We start from the raw sequence: 15,105 nt of genomic DNA, 5'->3' as shown, positions 1-15,105 counted from the left end.
AAAAATAAACTTTATTCAGAAAAGCTTTATACAGAACTCGTTGTTTCACTTGCATCATCTGATGCTCTCTGTAGAGCTTTCTGCTCATGGCCTCTGTTCTGCTTTGCTTATTCTGCCTCTGGACTGCTTGGCCCCATTATTGCTGCTTGCAGCTATATCTTACATTCAAATTTTTCAGAAGCTGTAATGTTTTTAACAAAAGACAGTTATACATACATCCACATTTGTCACTGTACTAATCAAAACTACCCACCATTTAGTTCAGTGAATAGAAACTTAGTGTCAAGAACATTCTGGTGATCTGACTGGATGAACTAATAGCTTTCAATTCATTAAGGTCTGTAAAATGATTTATGCAGTTTAAAGGGAATGCTGTCGAGATTTGTGTTTATGCTTTTGGGAGAGAGCCACAGCACGTCTGGATTGTTCAATCATTACCTGACAGAGACATCTGTCATTTCTGATTGGATGAGACTAGAGGGAAAAACCAAGTAAACTGTCCAATGGAGTGGCGGGGAGGAGGTTAGGGGGTCACCAGAGCAGGGTCCACATCAGCCTCTTCATAAGAAAACAGAATAGTCCAAAGAGAATGTGTAAGTATAATATTCAGCTCACAAAGATACATTGTTTTCATATATATATCTGCTATTTTGAGTTGTTTATATTGCTAAATACAGGAGTGATGTCCAGCCTAAAGGAGATTTGTGCCGGGTTGCCCCTTGATCCTCTTCCCCCAAACCGAGGCCGAGATCCCAGTGTTCCTCATGCACCTGTCCGTACTCCAAACCTCACTCCAGCCGAAGAACGGGTGGGTCAACATATACATATTTTCATACATATGATTGGTTATTTTTTATTATTAATTGTAAAAAATTAATAAAACTTTTTAGAAGTCATACATTATCTTTGTGTGGGAAACGATTTCAATTTGGAGTTTATAACTTTCAGAATTAGATTTGACCTTTTAAACATGACCAGAATCTCATGTGACAAGTTAATCATGTTTAACTTGTCAAGAATATACATTTTTTATTGTTAGTTTTATTTAAAGAAAAAAAATTAAGGTAGCAACAGTTTTTAGCAAGAACAAAAACAGCAAGAATGAAAATGTATGAAAAATGACAGTAAAATTACAAACAAAAATTATTTAACACTAATAATTATAAATGTTTCTTGATCATCAAGTCATATTTCTGATGAAAGTTCAGCTATGCACCTCAGGACTAAATTACATTTTAAAAGAAACAAACAAATGTTTATAATGAATGATGTTTTAATGCTTAAGGTCAACTCAAAAATCAGCAATGGTTAACAACGTACAAAAAACAAATCTCAAATCTTTCTACACTGTGAGCCCTGTCAATCATTAGAGAAGATAAGCGTTTACATTTTAAAGAGAGAAAGGAAAGGAAACATTTTGTAAACCGATTGCATCATAAGGGTAATCTCTTTTGAACTCTGTCTAGGTGGCTTTGAGGAATGCTTTGAGATACTTTCCTCCCAGTCTGCATGCGACTCTGGCTGTAGAGTTTGCGCAGGAGCTCAGACAGTATGGACACATTTACATGTACCGCTTTTGTCCTGCACTGCGCATGAGGTACAACACAAACAAGCATACAATACTACAACTGTATTACTAAATCTCAGCTATGGGGGTTTCATGCTGCATCAATGACTGTGTCTTTGTTACAGAGCATATCCTATTGGTCAGTACCCATGCAAAACCAGACATGCAGCTTCCATCATGCTTATGATTATGAACAATCTGGATCCTGCTGTCGCACAGGTACATTATCACATTTAATTTCATGTTTTGATGTAATAGCTGCCAGCTCAATGCAATATCAGCAAGTGGATCACCTACTTTAGATGGACTGAAGATGATATACTTTATAGTTATGTACATGTAACGGAGGCCAGCTAGTGAAGTGCTATGCAAGTAAACCTCACTCCTCTGAAGGTGCTCTAGCGACAGACACTAGAAGCCATGGTCTTTAGTCTCCTTGGTAGAGCAACCATCTCCCATGCAAACAATCGCTGATTCAATCCCAGCTCAGACTGGGTTGGGTGCAGTACGACCGGTGGGTTACACATGGGGGCTCGTCCGGGATGGGAGTGATGTTTAGGGTGGTGAGTGTAATGGAGACCTGCTAATGAAGTGCTATGCAGGTAAACCTCACTCCTCTGACCTCTAAAGGTGCTCTAGCAACAGGCACTAGAGGCCATGGTATTTAGCCTCCTTGTTAGAGCAACTGACTCCCGTGCAAAGAATTGTCAGTTCGAGCCCAGCTCAGACCATGTTGGTTGCAGTAGGACTGGTGGGTTACACACAGAATTGTATTTTTTTATTCTGTTTTCAGTTTCCTCAAGAGCTGGTCACATATGGAGGAAACGGACAGGTGTTCAGCAACTGGGCACAGGTATTGAGTGTGTGCTGGTTTTAGTGGTTTATGAGGACACACATTTGTATAATGACATGGGTATGACCTGAGTATTAAAATGTTGGAGGGGTTTTTGAGAACATGCCCTGTGTCCTCATAATTCAAATTGATTAAAAGTAATATTTAAAAGAGTCAAAACTTCAAATTTACACAGGTGTAAAGTACTGTGACATAATATTAGTTTTTACAGTATAAAATACATCAATGGAGAGTCCTCATAAACCACTAAAACCAACGTGAGTGTTTGTTTACATACTGGACACTTTATTAGGTACCATTTGGACCATTCTTTGTAAACCCTAGAGATGGTCTACACCTTAAAAAGCTTTGAGTTCCTGTCTTGTGATTGGATGATGCTGAATTTGCATCAACAATGGGCAATTTAATGGATGTACATAATAGAGTGGCCAGTGAGTATATATGTAAACATTCATACAGTAAGTGAAAGGGATGATGTTCAGAACTCTTTGGGCAGTTTGTCTTGTGTTTCTGTGTGTATGATTTGGTGTATGTATAGTTCTGGCTGGTTTTACACTATCTGAGCACCATGACTGAAGAGCAGACCCTTGTGATGTACAGTGGTCATCCATTGGGTCTCTTTCCCAGCCTTCCATCTTCTCCACGCTGTGTTATCACTAATGGCATGGTAAGATACTGTACATACTGTCTGTCCTTTGTGAGTATTTTTGCCCAAAACGGAAATAACTGCATCTCTTTTTTCATCTCTTTTTTTTTTTTTAGGTCATTCCAAACTATTCTTCCAGAGAGGAATATGAGAAGATGTTTGCTATGGGCATTACCATGTGAGATTTCACCAATAATTAAATATTATAATATTATAATTTATAATTTCACCAATGGTTAAAATAGCTTACATACTAGAATGTTTGGGTTCAGTTTCTCATGCTGAACAAACAGCGTTTATCTTATCAAAAAAACTGAAAAAACAGTTAATACAGTGCTGTGCACATATGAGTACAGCCCTCACTGAATCTGTCTTTTAAATGAATGTTTTAATAGGATGCTTTACAATATTATATTTGTGCATGTACATTAGATCAGTAAGTATTTAAGCCAAATCTAGACCTGATCTAACTAAATAACTTAAAATTAAAACTTTAAAAATAACGCTCCATACAAATATTAAATAAAGATTTTAAAAAGAGGTAAAATTCAAGAAACACTATACACACACACACACACACACACACACACACACACAGAGTTTAAATCAGAATTATAAACTCCCTTAGAATTTTTTTTTCTTTTTTAAATATTTCCCAAATGATGTTTAACAGAGCAAAGAAATTTTCACAGTATGTTTGATAATATTTTTTCTTCTGGAGAAAGTCTTATTTGTTTTATTTCAGCTAGAATAAAAGCAGTTAAAAAAATTTTAAAACCATTTTAAGGTCAAAATTATTAGCTCCTTTAAGCTATATATTTTTTTGATTGGCTAACAGTGGTTTGTTCTGTAGACTATGACTTGACTTTAAATGTCACTTTAAGCTGTATAGAAGTGTCTTGAAAAATATCCAGTCAAATATTATTTACTGTCATTATGGCAAAGATAAAAAAGAAAACAGTTATGAGAAATTAGTTATTAAAATTATTATGTTTAGAAATGTTTTGGAAAAATCTTTTCTCTGTTTAACTGAAATTGGGGACAAAATAAACAGGGGGGCTAATAAATCAGGGTTTAATAATTCTGATTCCCAATGTATATATATATATATATAATTTAGTTGGAAGTTGTTGTTTGCTTGAATTCAAATGTATTATCTTTTTTTATATATCTAAAGATGTGACTAAAATAAAATTGTAATAAATATATCAGCTTAATACAATACAGTAGAATATTTTTTTATAAAGCACATTTAAAAACAACCAAAGTGCTGTAGAAAGGAGTACTAAAGACAGAGCAGAAAGCAGAATACAAAGGAAACATTTAACAAATAAAAGTAATAAAAGAGTGATTAAGCAGGACTAATTGGTTGAATTGGTAGAATCTGGAGTGGTCCAGAGTTTAGGGCCAGCAACTGCAAATGCTTGATCACCTCGATTTTAGGGTGTGTTGCAGGCACGGTGAGTAAATTGAGATTGGCGTATATGGACAGAGCAAGTCTGTAAGATACTGAGGAGCACGATTGTTGACGGCTTTGTATATAAATAATGCAATTTTAAAATCAATTCTGTATTTAATGAGTAACCAGTGAAGTGCCGATAAAATAGGAGTTACTGACTCATACTTAAACCCTATCGATACTGAATATGATGCTGGTTGTGATTGTACTGTCATTGACTTTATGCTATATGCTTTATAGTTCGTATTTAGCAGGTTAGAGCTGGGTAAATTCAGCATGAAGCCTCTTGTTTACGTTTCTCTGTGTTATCTCAGGTATGGGCAAATGACCGCTGGAAGTTACTGTTACATCGGCCCTCAGGGTATCGTCCATGGCACCATGGTAATAAGATCATATATTAACAATGTACTGTACTTTCTGAAATATAAATAAAAGTATATGAAGGTGTATGCCCTCTGCCTGTGTAGCTGACGGTGCTCAATGCAGGTCGGAGATACTTGGGCTCCAGTGATCTGAGAGGTCGTGTGTTTGTGACTTCTGGTTTGGGTGGCATGAGCGGAGCACAAGCAAAGGCTGCAGTCATTGCCGGATGTGTCGGGGTCATTGCTGAGGTTAGAGATGATGGCCCAATATAATGCTCACTCTCACCTGAATATCTTACTGTTTAATATTTGAAGTATTTGGTTTATTGCTCATTTGTGTAATAGATCAGAATCAACCACTGAGAAAATTCTCTGGGAAAATGCTTACAGGAAAACAAAAGATTATTTTGAAGAATGTCAAGAACAAGCAGTTTTGTTTCCAGCTGATCTATCATTGTATAGACTAACATATAAAAACGAAGTCACTTGAGACGAAAACCAACATTCTTACTCCAAAATAATGATGGTTGTTTTCAGTATTTCAAAACATCTGAATGGACTTAAATATGAACCTGGATGTTTTTGGAACTTTCCTGGCAGTAAAAGTGGGCACTAGTCAAATTTTGGTTAAAAAATAAAAAAATTAATATGTTATTACTATAATTATTGCTGTTGTTGTTGTGATTAGGCATTGGTCGAAAACTGTTTTCAAGGTTTACAGTTTAGAAAAGTCAAGGTGTTAAAACCACCAACACTTTATGTCACACCGTTTCTACGATAAATATATATATATATTTTAATTTACATGTTTTTACAACTATTATATTTAGTTTTTAGGGCAACAGCATCTCCAGCTGAAAAGGAATCTCCACAGCAAAAACTACTGATCCAAATATTTTAAATGTTTCTGAAAATAAATTATATTGTGTTTGGGTAGACACAATAGACATTAAAAAAAGAACATATTTTAGAGCAGTGCTTACAATACCATGACACTGTGAAAATGTGATATCTTTATTCAATGTTATCATGCCATCAGAATCTTATCTTACATTAAACTTTTACAGAATTTCAAAAATCAGCCAGGCAATGAACTGACTGGTTTCTTTCCATTTAAAGATGCTTAATGAATTTTCAAATAGCATAACAATAACCTCTGTCTTTCTTTAACTTTCCTATTTCGTAACATATCTAAAACAGTCCAATAAGGGCAGAGCAAACCGTTACAAACAAAAGAGTAGGGATGAACTCAACAAATGTACACAACTAAACATATAAACATTTGTAAACTGTACATGAATTTAAGCACTATTAAATTATGGCTCTTACAAAACTGAAGCGTTATATTTTATTTTTCATGTGTATTTGAGAAAAACACGTCCCTTCAGCTAGTAATTTCCATAAAAACTAGAATAAAATATTGAAAATTATGAAAATACAGAAATGATGTGAACATGCCATGCTTTGCCAGAAAGAATTGAACTTATTAGACAGAGCAAATGTTAAACACAACCATGTAGCAAAGGGGCTTGATTTGCTTTAAAATGAGTTTGGATTCTTCCCATTTACGTGCAAATAAAATCATAAATATATCTGGCCTCTACAGGTTGATGAAGCTCCTCTAAAGAAAAGGCATGAGCAGGGCTGGCTGATGGAGGTCACGAGTGACTTGAGCCACTGCATCCAACGCATCAGGTACAGTAACATGTACTGAAAAGATAATGAAGACATGAAGACATAACCTCAACTTCTCGTTCGTAATATTATAGGGAGGCCAAAAAAGCAGGGACGGCGTTGAGCTTAGGCTACCATGGAAACATTGTGGATCTCTGGTGGGTTGTGCACATCATATTCTATCTGTATTTTCTTTGACAGTGAAATATAAGTGCAGTTTGTTTCAGGGAGTGCCTGTACCAAGAGTTTAAGAAGACAGGAGAGTTGCTGGTTGATTTGGGTTCTGATCAGACTTCGCTTCACAATCCGTTCAGTGGAGGATATTACCCAGTGCAGCTTACTTTCAGACAAGCCAGTCAGCTCATGAACACTGACCCGCAGCGCTTCAAAACTTTAGTACATGAGAGGTACACTTCAAAACAGCTTGATTTGATTGCTGAAAGTTCAAATGACACAATCTGCAACTCCCTTCCTTGTTTAGTCTCCGCAGGCATGTCGCAGCCATCAATAATCTGTCTGATGCAGGAATGTTCTTCTGGGATTACGGCAACGCTTTTCTCTTAGAGGCCCAGCGAGCAGGCAAGTGAAAAGTCAGCCTGCAGTTATGATATAAGATGTCAACATGACATCAGATTGATGTTGTATTCTAACGTCGTGGGGACTTTGCATTTTGTTTGGAAATGAAAATCGAGTTGACATCATGTCCAACCTAAAATCAACCAAATATCAACGTCTAAAGATGTCACAGCTTGACGTTGTGTGGACGTTACCACTGTGACGTCTATAAGATGTTAAATTTGGGTTGAATAAATGATGAATAAATGTCAGTTTTTGACGTCAATATGACGTTGATTTAAGATGTTGGCTTGACGTTGATTTTGGTCACTTTCCAATATAGCCTAAAATCAATGTTGTTGTTGGACATCAAAATAATGTTGTCCTTAGACATTGACTAAACATTGAATTTTTATCACCTGAAGTCACAACCTAAATCTAACCTAATATTAATGTCGTATGACATTGTGTACCTGCTGGGGGTGATCATGTATCATTTTGAAGCAATGGGGAGGCTAAATAGATTGGATCTCAGTATTACTCTGGAATCTAAGTAAATTTACAGTGGATGATATACAGTATGACAACATATAATTAAACAATATTAACATTATCTGCTTCAAAAACTGCTTTATGAAGCATCAAGTCTTTTACAAATCCTTGGTTATGGGTCAGTTTTTATTCATGTTCTAATATTTAATTTAAGCAGAAGGTGTCCTAATGAGTGATGCTTCCAATGCGATGGGTGTGATTTTGCAAAGTAAGGTGCAGTCCAGGATTAACATCTATGTTGATCCTGGAACATTATTCCAGTTCAAAATTGTAATCCATAACTAATTATTCCTAAAATTAGATGGGATTAACAGTTAGATAACAATGATGTAGAAGCACATAACTTTAATTATAAGCCTAAACTTAACATAAACAGTAAGTTTGTTTTAAATCTGATTGGCTGATTGGAATGTTGTTCCAGGAACAGATCCTTCTTTGTGAAATCACACTAAACTGTAAAGACTTCAACACAATAAATCAGTGCAAATGATTTAAAGCTTTGAAGGATTTGTTTATCCACTAGCTTCACCAAACATTAGTAAAGCAGTGGAAGATCACATGCCTTTATTTAGAGCAGTTGTTCTCAAATAAAATTAGCCAGGCCCAAATAAAACTTTGAATCTGTTGTAATCAACATAAAGTGCATTACATAACGTACATGCAGTTTTTTTTAAACCTGTAGGACATCTCAAGTGTTGCACTGGTGATGATAATGATAATTTTGTAATGTTTTCCAACATTTAAAAACCTCAACCAATAGAAACTAGATTTGAGGCATGGTAAGTGGGTGTATTGGTCGGGATGATGAGTAAAGTGGAAATGCTCAAAGGGTTGGATAGATAATACCAATCACTGTAGAATACACAAGACATGTCCACTCATACAGTTGTGAATGCGGAAAAGTGTAACGGTCAATATGGCGAATAAAGCACCGCCTTCTAGTACAGGAGCCAATCATCGATCACTATAGACTGAGGATTCTCTGGGCAGGGGCTTGGACCAGACGTGAGTTTCTGCAGGTTTTGTGTGATTCCAATGTTTAGAAATGAAACTAAAAAGAAAGTTGTTTAATTTTATTGGTGATTTCTAACATGAAATTCAATTGTTACGTTTGGCAAGCAATTTTGGAGAATTTGATGTTTCCCCATTCAAACAGAATGCTTGAGAGGTGTTTTAAAGATGGCCGCTGAGTGAAATGACTTGCCTTAAAGAGATTTTGATAATGCAGATTGACACTTCTTGCATGTAGCATTTCCTATAGAAGGACGCATTTGGAGGATCAGCATTTGTCAAAGTCCAAACGTTATTCTAAAATCTAATATGTAACAAAGAAATAGAAAAAGAATTTCAGCAAGCCTTTATGTAGCCTTGCCACAGCTCTGAAGTGCAGTGAAGTATGTGATTTTCTTGTGGAATTAAGCTTCTTTTGCTCTGTTGGTACATTTTTTTTCTGTTTACTGGTTCAACCAATGGAAAAGAAATTTGATTTTAGCTGAAGAAAATCCCCAGAATGTGAAGTTTAACCTGGTTGAACCCAACTGAATGCAGTTTCCACTGTGATTAGAATGGAACAGCAAGTTGGGAGATTTGCTTATTTGTTTTGCAGACCTGGCAACCCTTCTGTGGGTATCTAAGATGGTAGTGTTTCTCAACCACGTTCCTGGAGGACCACCAGCACTGCATGTTTTGGATGTCTCCTTTGTCTGTCACACCCATTACAGGTCTTTCAGTTTCTGCTAATGAGCTGATGATCTGAATCAGGTGTGTTTGGTTAAGGAAAAATAGTAAAAATATGCAGAGTTGGTGTTTTTCCAGGAACGTGGTTGAGAAACACTGGTCTAAGTTAAAGACCATCAAACTGATTATTACCACACTTAATGTATCCCATGAATAATTTTTAAATGAATGAAAGAACAAGCAATAAATACTGTATTTTATTATTTAATGACAAGAATATACTTGAAATTAATTATTAAGAGTTCAATTATAGGCAAGGTCAATTATACATAACTGCAATAATACAATTATATTTCACCATAAATCCCAATATTAGCCAGAATCAAACTACACATAGACATCGGTAAAAGCTCCTGCTGTGTCTTTAAGGTGCCGATGTACAGAAGAAAGGAGGAGGGGCAACTGAGTTTAAATATCCCTCATATGTCCAGCACATAATGGGGTAAGCAACTATCCACTAACACACATATACACATACACACATTAGCAGACTCACTTTATTCTTTGCTCGTGCCTGTAGAGACATTTTTTCACTGGGTTTTGGGCCATTTCGTTGGGTCTGTACCTCTGGTGACCCTGCTGACCTGGTGGAGACAGATGCAATCGCTACCGCTGTACTAGAAGACATCAGCTCCACAGTTACTGAACGAGTCCGACAGCAATACAGCGACAACATCCGCTGGATCCGCGAAGCTGGGAAACACAAGATGGTATGGCTCACAATTGTACTGAATTTATAGTGATGCCTAGTGGTGTGTAGCATAACACAACAGCACATATTTGCTGTTACTGATATAAAGCAAGGATTATTTAATTGATTAACCGATTTATCTCAACATGTCAATCACTATGAGGCAATATGACACATTTTGTCTCCCTGGAATGTACAAAAATAACTGTAAAGCTGAAATAAATATCTGTAAATCATTTTTACATTATTAATGATAGTATGAAAGCCCTGCCATGAGGTGACCTGCTCCACGTAAAATAAAGCAGCCTTTTTAGGGATACTATGACTTTAAAGATGTATTCAATTGAACAGTCATGTCATTAAGATTAAAGACTTTATAAAATGTAGCACTTTTTGTCCGTTCAGTTTGCAGTTTATGCTTTATTTGTTGTTTGTGTTTAGGTTGTGGGTTCACAGGCTCGTATTCTCTATTCAGATCAGAGAGGAAGAGTATCCATCGCCTTAGCAATTAACCAAGCCATTGCTGAGGGCAGAGTGTCGGTAAAGCTACTGAAGTCTACAAGCTGCAGCACTCATTTAATTATGCTCATTAGTATGCACTATGCATCTTATCTTGTGCCTCTGTCTTGTGTACTCACTCAGGCTCCAGTGGTGATCAGCAGAGACCACCATGATGTCAGCGGAACCGATAGCCCTTTCAGAGAGACCTCCAATGTTTATGATGGATCTGCTTTCTGCGCAGGTACTGACAGACATACACACATACAAGAGATGTGAACTCTTTGGAGTCAATCTAGGGCCCTATATACTTGCAAAGTAGAAGAAAGTTCATTCATTCATTCATTTTCTATTCATCTTAGTCCCATTATTAATCAGGGGTCGTCACAGCAGAATGAACCGCCAACTTTATCCATTATATGTTTTACGCAGTGGACGGCCTTCCAACCGCAACCCATCAATAGGAAACACCCATATACTCTTACATTCACAAACATACACTATGGCCAATTTAGCCTATTCAATTCACTTGTACCGCATGTCTTTGGATTGTGGGGGAAACTGGAGCACCCGCAGGAAACCCACGCGAACACAGGGAGAACATGCAAACTCCACACAGAAATACCAACTGACCCAGCCGAGGCTTAAACAAGTGACCTTCATGCTGTGAGGCAATCGTGCTACCCACTGCACCACCATGATGCCCTTAAAAGAATGTTTTGCAAACAAAAAATAAAGTATTGAGCAAAAAAATAATAAATGCAAATCTCCAAGGTTTAAGAAGTAAAAACTAATTTTGCTAACAGAAATAAAGAACTGCAAATAACAATCAAAAAAACAATTAAGCAATGCTAATTTTTTTGCATACATTCAACCATGAGTTTGCGATGCTATTTTCAGTTTGCAATTCATATTTCTGCACATTTCACTTTGGGGCCCTGATTTGACAAGGGGGCGGAGTCAAGGGAACTTGAACCCGGACCTGCCTCCATTTAAGTGACCTCATTACCTGGAGACACAGTATCACCGAGGTGGTCTTACAGCAGAGTAAGTTCCCCTGACTCCGCCCCCTTGTTAAATCAGGGCCACAAAGTGAAACGCAGAGAAACGTGAAGTGGAAAGTGAAAACAGCATCGCTCACGGTTGACTAAAAAGCTTTTTTAAATTAAAATGAGCATTACAGTCAACTGGAAGGGTTTGTTAAGGCAATGCTATAAAAAATGTTTTTATTTATTGCAAATATATATATTTTTCAGTTCTTTTTTGTTTGCAAATTTCATTATTTCTCAAAACTTAATTTTCCCTTTGCAGTTCTTTACTTTTGTTAGCAAAATTAATGTTTATTTCTCGAAGATTAATTTTTGCTTTGCAGATTTGCATTTAATTTTTTTTATTATACTTTATTTTTTGTTTGCAAAAATTTAGATTGACTCTATAGCAGGTGTGTCAAACTCAATTCCTGGAGGGCCGAAGCCCTGCACAGTTTAGTTCCAACCCTGCTCCAACACACTTACCTGTAGGTTTCAAACAAGCCTGAAGGACTCAATTAGTTTGATCAGGTGTGTTTAATTAGGGTTGGAACTAAACTGTGCAGAGCTGCAGCCCTTTTGGAACTGAGCTTGACACCTGTGCTCTATAGTATTCACACTCCCTACACCCAATAATGGCTAATGTTCAAAATAAACCTGCAATGTATTTTGTATCATGCCAAAATGGTAATAATAACAAATAGTAGTTCACCATATTTTTTCAAAGTTAATATATTACATTAGATTTTTTTGTATTACAAGTTTTTTAAAACGTTGTTTAAATATGAAATTGAGCTCATTACAAATTTACATTAATGACTAGCTTTTTGTTTTCTATTTTTTTGACATATCAAAGGTTTTTAGAGGAAAACTTGAATATCTTTTTTATTACTAAATAATTCAGAAAATACTGCAAACAGCCAGAAAAATAATCCCAACTTTTGTAGAATAAAATGTAAATAATTAGAAAGAAGGTGGGTGGCTCAGTGGTTTGCAGTGTTGAAGAAGGTTTCTGGTTCGAGTCCTGGCTGGGCCAGTTGGCATTTCTTTGTTTGCATGTTCTTTGCATGAATGTATGGGTGTTTCCCATTACTGGGTTGTGGCTAAAAGAACATCCGCTGCATAAAACCTATGCTGGAAAGGTTGACGGTTCCATTGTGGCAACCTCTGATAAATCAGAGACTAGGCCGAAAGAAAATGAATGAATAAATGAATGATTAGGAAAAAATGTATGACCATATCCTTCTTTAATGAATATTGAATAATGAATGATATTTTGACTTTATACTGTATACTGTCACTAAAATTTACAGACACAAATCAGTGCAACAAAAGCATTTGGAATTGTTTTCTTTACGTTTAGATAAAAAAAAAAACTTTCACAAACCCTCATAAACCCTTTCTAACAAAAAGATTCTAACAAAAGCATTTCTGTCTGTGCATTTGGAATAGACATGGCAGTGCAGAACTTTGTTGGTGATGCTTTTCGTGGTGCCACGTGGGTGTCTTTGCACAACGGAGGTGGAGTAGGATGGTGAGGAGAGATCTGATATGGCCATATAATTATAATTTATTCGGTTAAAATTGTTACTGATTGTTTGACAAAACACATTGTAGAATGAAAATGCATCAATAAATATATCAATAAATGATATCATCAGGGGAGAGGTGATAAATGGTGGATTTGGATTGGTTCTGGATGGATCTGAAGAGGCAGAGCGAAGAGCTAGAACAATGTTGAACTGGGATGTCTCTAACGGGGTCAGTCTCTTTATATCTTTCTATGTGCATTGTGTGTATATTTATAACTTTATAAATGCTGATGTGTATATCACTAGGTGGCACGGAGATGCTGGTCAGGCAACGCTAATGCTTATGAGACAATTCAGCGCACCATGGAGGACCAGCAACAGCTGTTAGTCACAATGCCTTTCCCTGTAGAGGAAGAACACATCCTGGACCGAGCACTGCAGGGATAAACTGAACTATACACACTGAAGTTGAACAGAATTACTAGAAACAATTTAAACCTTATTCACACACACATACACACACAAATCAGTTACCAGAAGCACAAATACTGTTTTGTTCAATCTAAAAATGGTGGTTAATGAAAATCTTATTAAGCCTTTAACATAAAAATTGCAGTCAAATACATCAGTGTTCAAGATTATGCTGTAATAATAGATTTCAACTTTTTTATGGTACAATGCCTTGCAAAAATATTCATACCCCTTGAACTTTTCCACATTTTGTCACATGACAACAAACATAAATACATTTTATTGGAATGTTATGTGACAGACCAAAGCAAAGTGGCAAACGATTGTAGTTAATTATACATTTTTTTTTTTTACAAATAAAAATCTGAAAAGTGAAGTGTGCAATACTTTGTGGAACCCCCTTTACCCCCTTTAGGTATGTCTCTACCAGCTTTGCACATCTAGAGACTGAATCTTTGCCCATTCTTTCTTGCAAAACAATTCAAGCTGAGTCAGATTAGATGGAGAGCATTTATGAACAGCAGTTTTCAGAATTTGCCACGGATTCTCGATTGGATTTATGTCTATTGTTGGAAGGTGAATCTCCGCACCAGTCTTAATGTAAGAAAATGTGGAAAAGTTCAAGGGCCACTTTTGCACGCCACTGTATGTCTTCCTGATGTCATAAATGGAAACAATAAAGCCATAGTTGTTGGCCATAGATATTTACATTAGATGTCGCCCTCACTATTGTTGTCTATTGGATGGAATGCGTCAATAGAGCCACCATTTTAGTACAGGGTTGTGCTCCTTTGAAATGAATGTGGGACCAAGGTGTAGTGGAGGACTGGACATCCAGAGACATATACACATATATCTATGATTTGGAATCAGGAGTTTTCCCGGTGGTCAGAATACAAATATTTTTTTAATTACGAAAATTATCATTTTACATCCCTTTTCTATATTGATGTGACTGCACGGGCATTCCTGACAAAGAGCACGTGTTTGTGTGCATGGAAATGTATTATCTCCCACCCTGTTAAATTTGAAATCCTGAAACACCCCCTCTTCTGCTTTCACTTCTAATGCTAACAGAGAGAGCGATTTGTTTGTGAATGAATCTTCAATATGAACGACTCTTTCACTGAGCCGATAATAATACAAGTTTCTAGCACTGCATCTTGTTTTCATACTTAATTTAACAACATTTTAAATTTTTTCGTCCAGACAGACACCCCTCCCCTCCGCTCTTCACTTTAGTCTGGTAGACTAGACTAGAGCAGCTGAGTGACTTTTGTCCTGGGAGCACTGTACAAATGTGGCGACACTATTGACGCATGCTCAGGGTCCGTATGCGATATCTACAGTTTATATCTATGATTTTGGCTCTGAAATTTGATTTTAGTGAACTGATTTAAATAAACTATTTTAGATGAATGGGCAAAAGGATGAGTGTCATGTCTCTTGTAAATGCTGATATTCTGATATAACATCATAT

The 15,105-nt window shown here is 36.4% G+C and overlaps 2 protein-coding genes across 3 annotated transcripts in view; both read left to right on the top strand.

Moving 5' to 3' along the window:
* pfkfb4b (6-phosphofructo-2-kinase/fructose-2,6-biphosphatase 4b) overlaps nt 1-15,105 on the top strand; it is a 514,755-nt gene that overhangs the window by 445,411 nt on the left and 54,239 nt on the right. The window lies entirely within an intron of this gene.
* Nucleotides 563-15,053, top strand: uroc1 (urocanate hydratase 1). Of its 2 annotated transcripts, none has more exons than XR_015492791.1 (20): nt 563-593; nt 678-808; nt 1,467-1,597; nt 1,693-1,786; nt 2,361-2,420; nt 2,959-3,087; nt 3,183-3,244; nt 4,840-4,906; nt 4,993-5,136; nt 6,494-6,582; nt 6,657-6,719; nt 6,789-6,968; nt 7,043-9,306; nt 9,484-9,847; nt 9,926-10,115; nt 10,538-10,636; nt 10,739-10,838; nt 13,075-13,156; nt 13,284-13,383; nt 13,461-15,053. XR_015492791.1 is itself a non-coding variant. In NM_001135129.1 (20 exon segments), coding segments are annotated over 19 exon segments (2,028 nt in total). In that variant the 5' UTR covers nt 572-593; nt 678-682; the 3' UTR covers nt 13,602-14,214.

Source organism: Danio rerio, chromosome 6, assembly GCF_052040795.2.
Source record: "Danio rerio strain M-AB ecotype USA chromosome 6, GRCz13ab, whole genome shotgun sequence".
Lineage (NCBI taxonomy): Eukaryota > Metazoa > Chordata > Actinopteri > Cypriniformes > Danionidae > Danio > Danio rerio.
The sequence above is the reverse complement of the archived record's forward strand: the minus strand, read 5'-3'. Positions and strand labels throughout refer to the sequence as shown.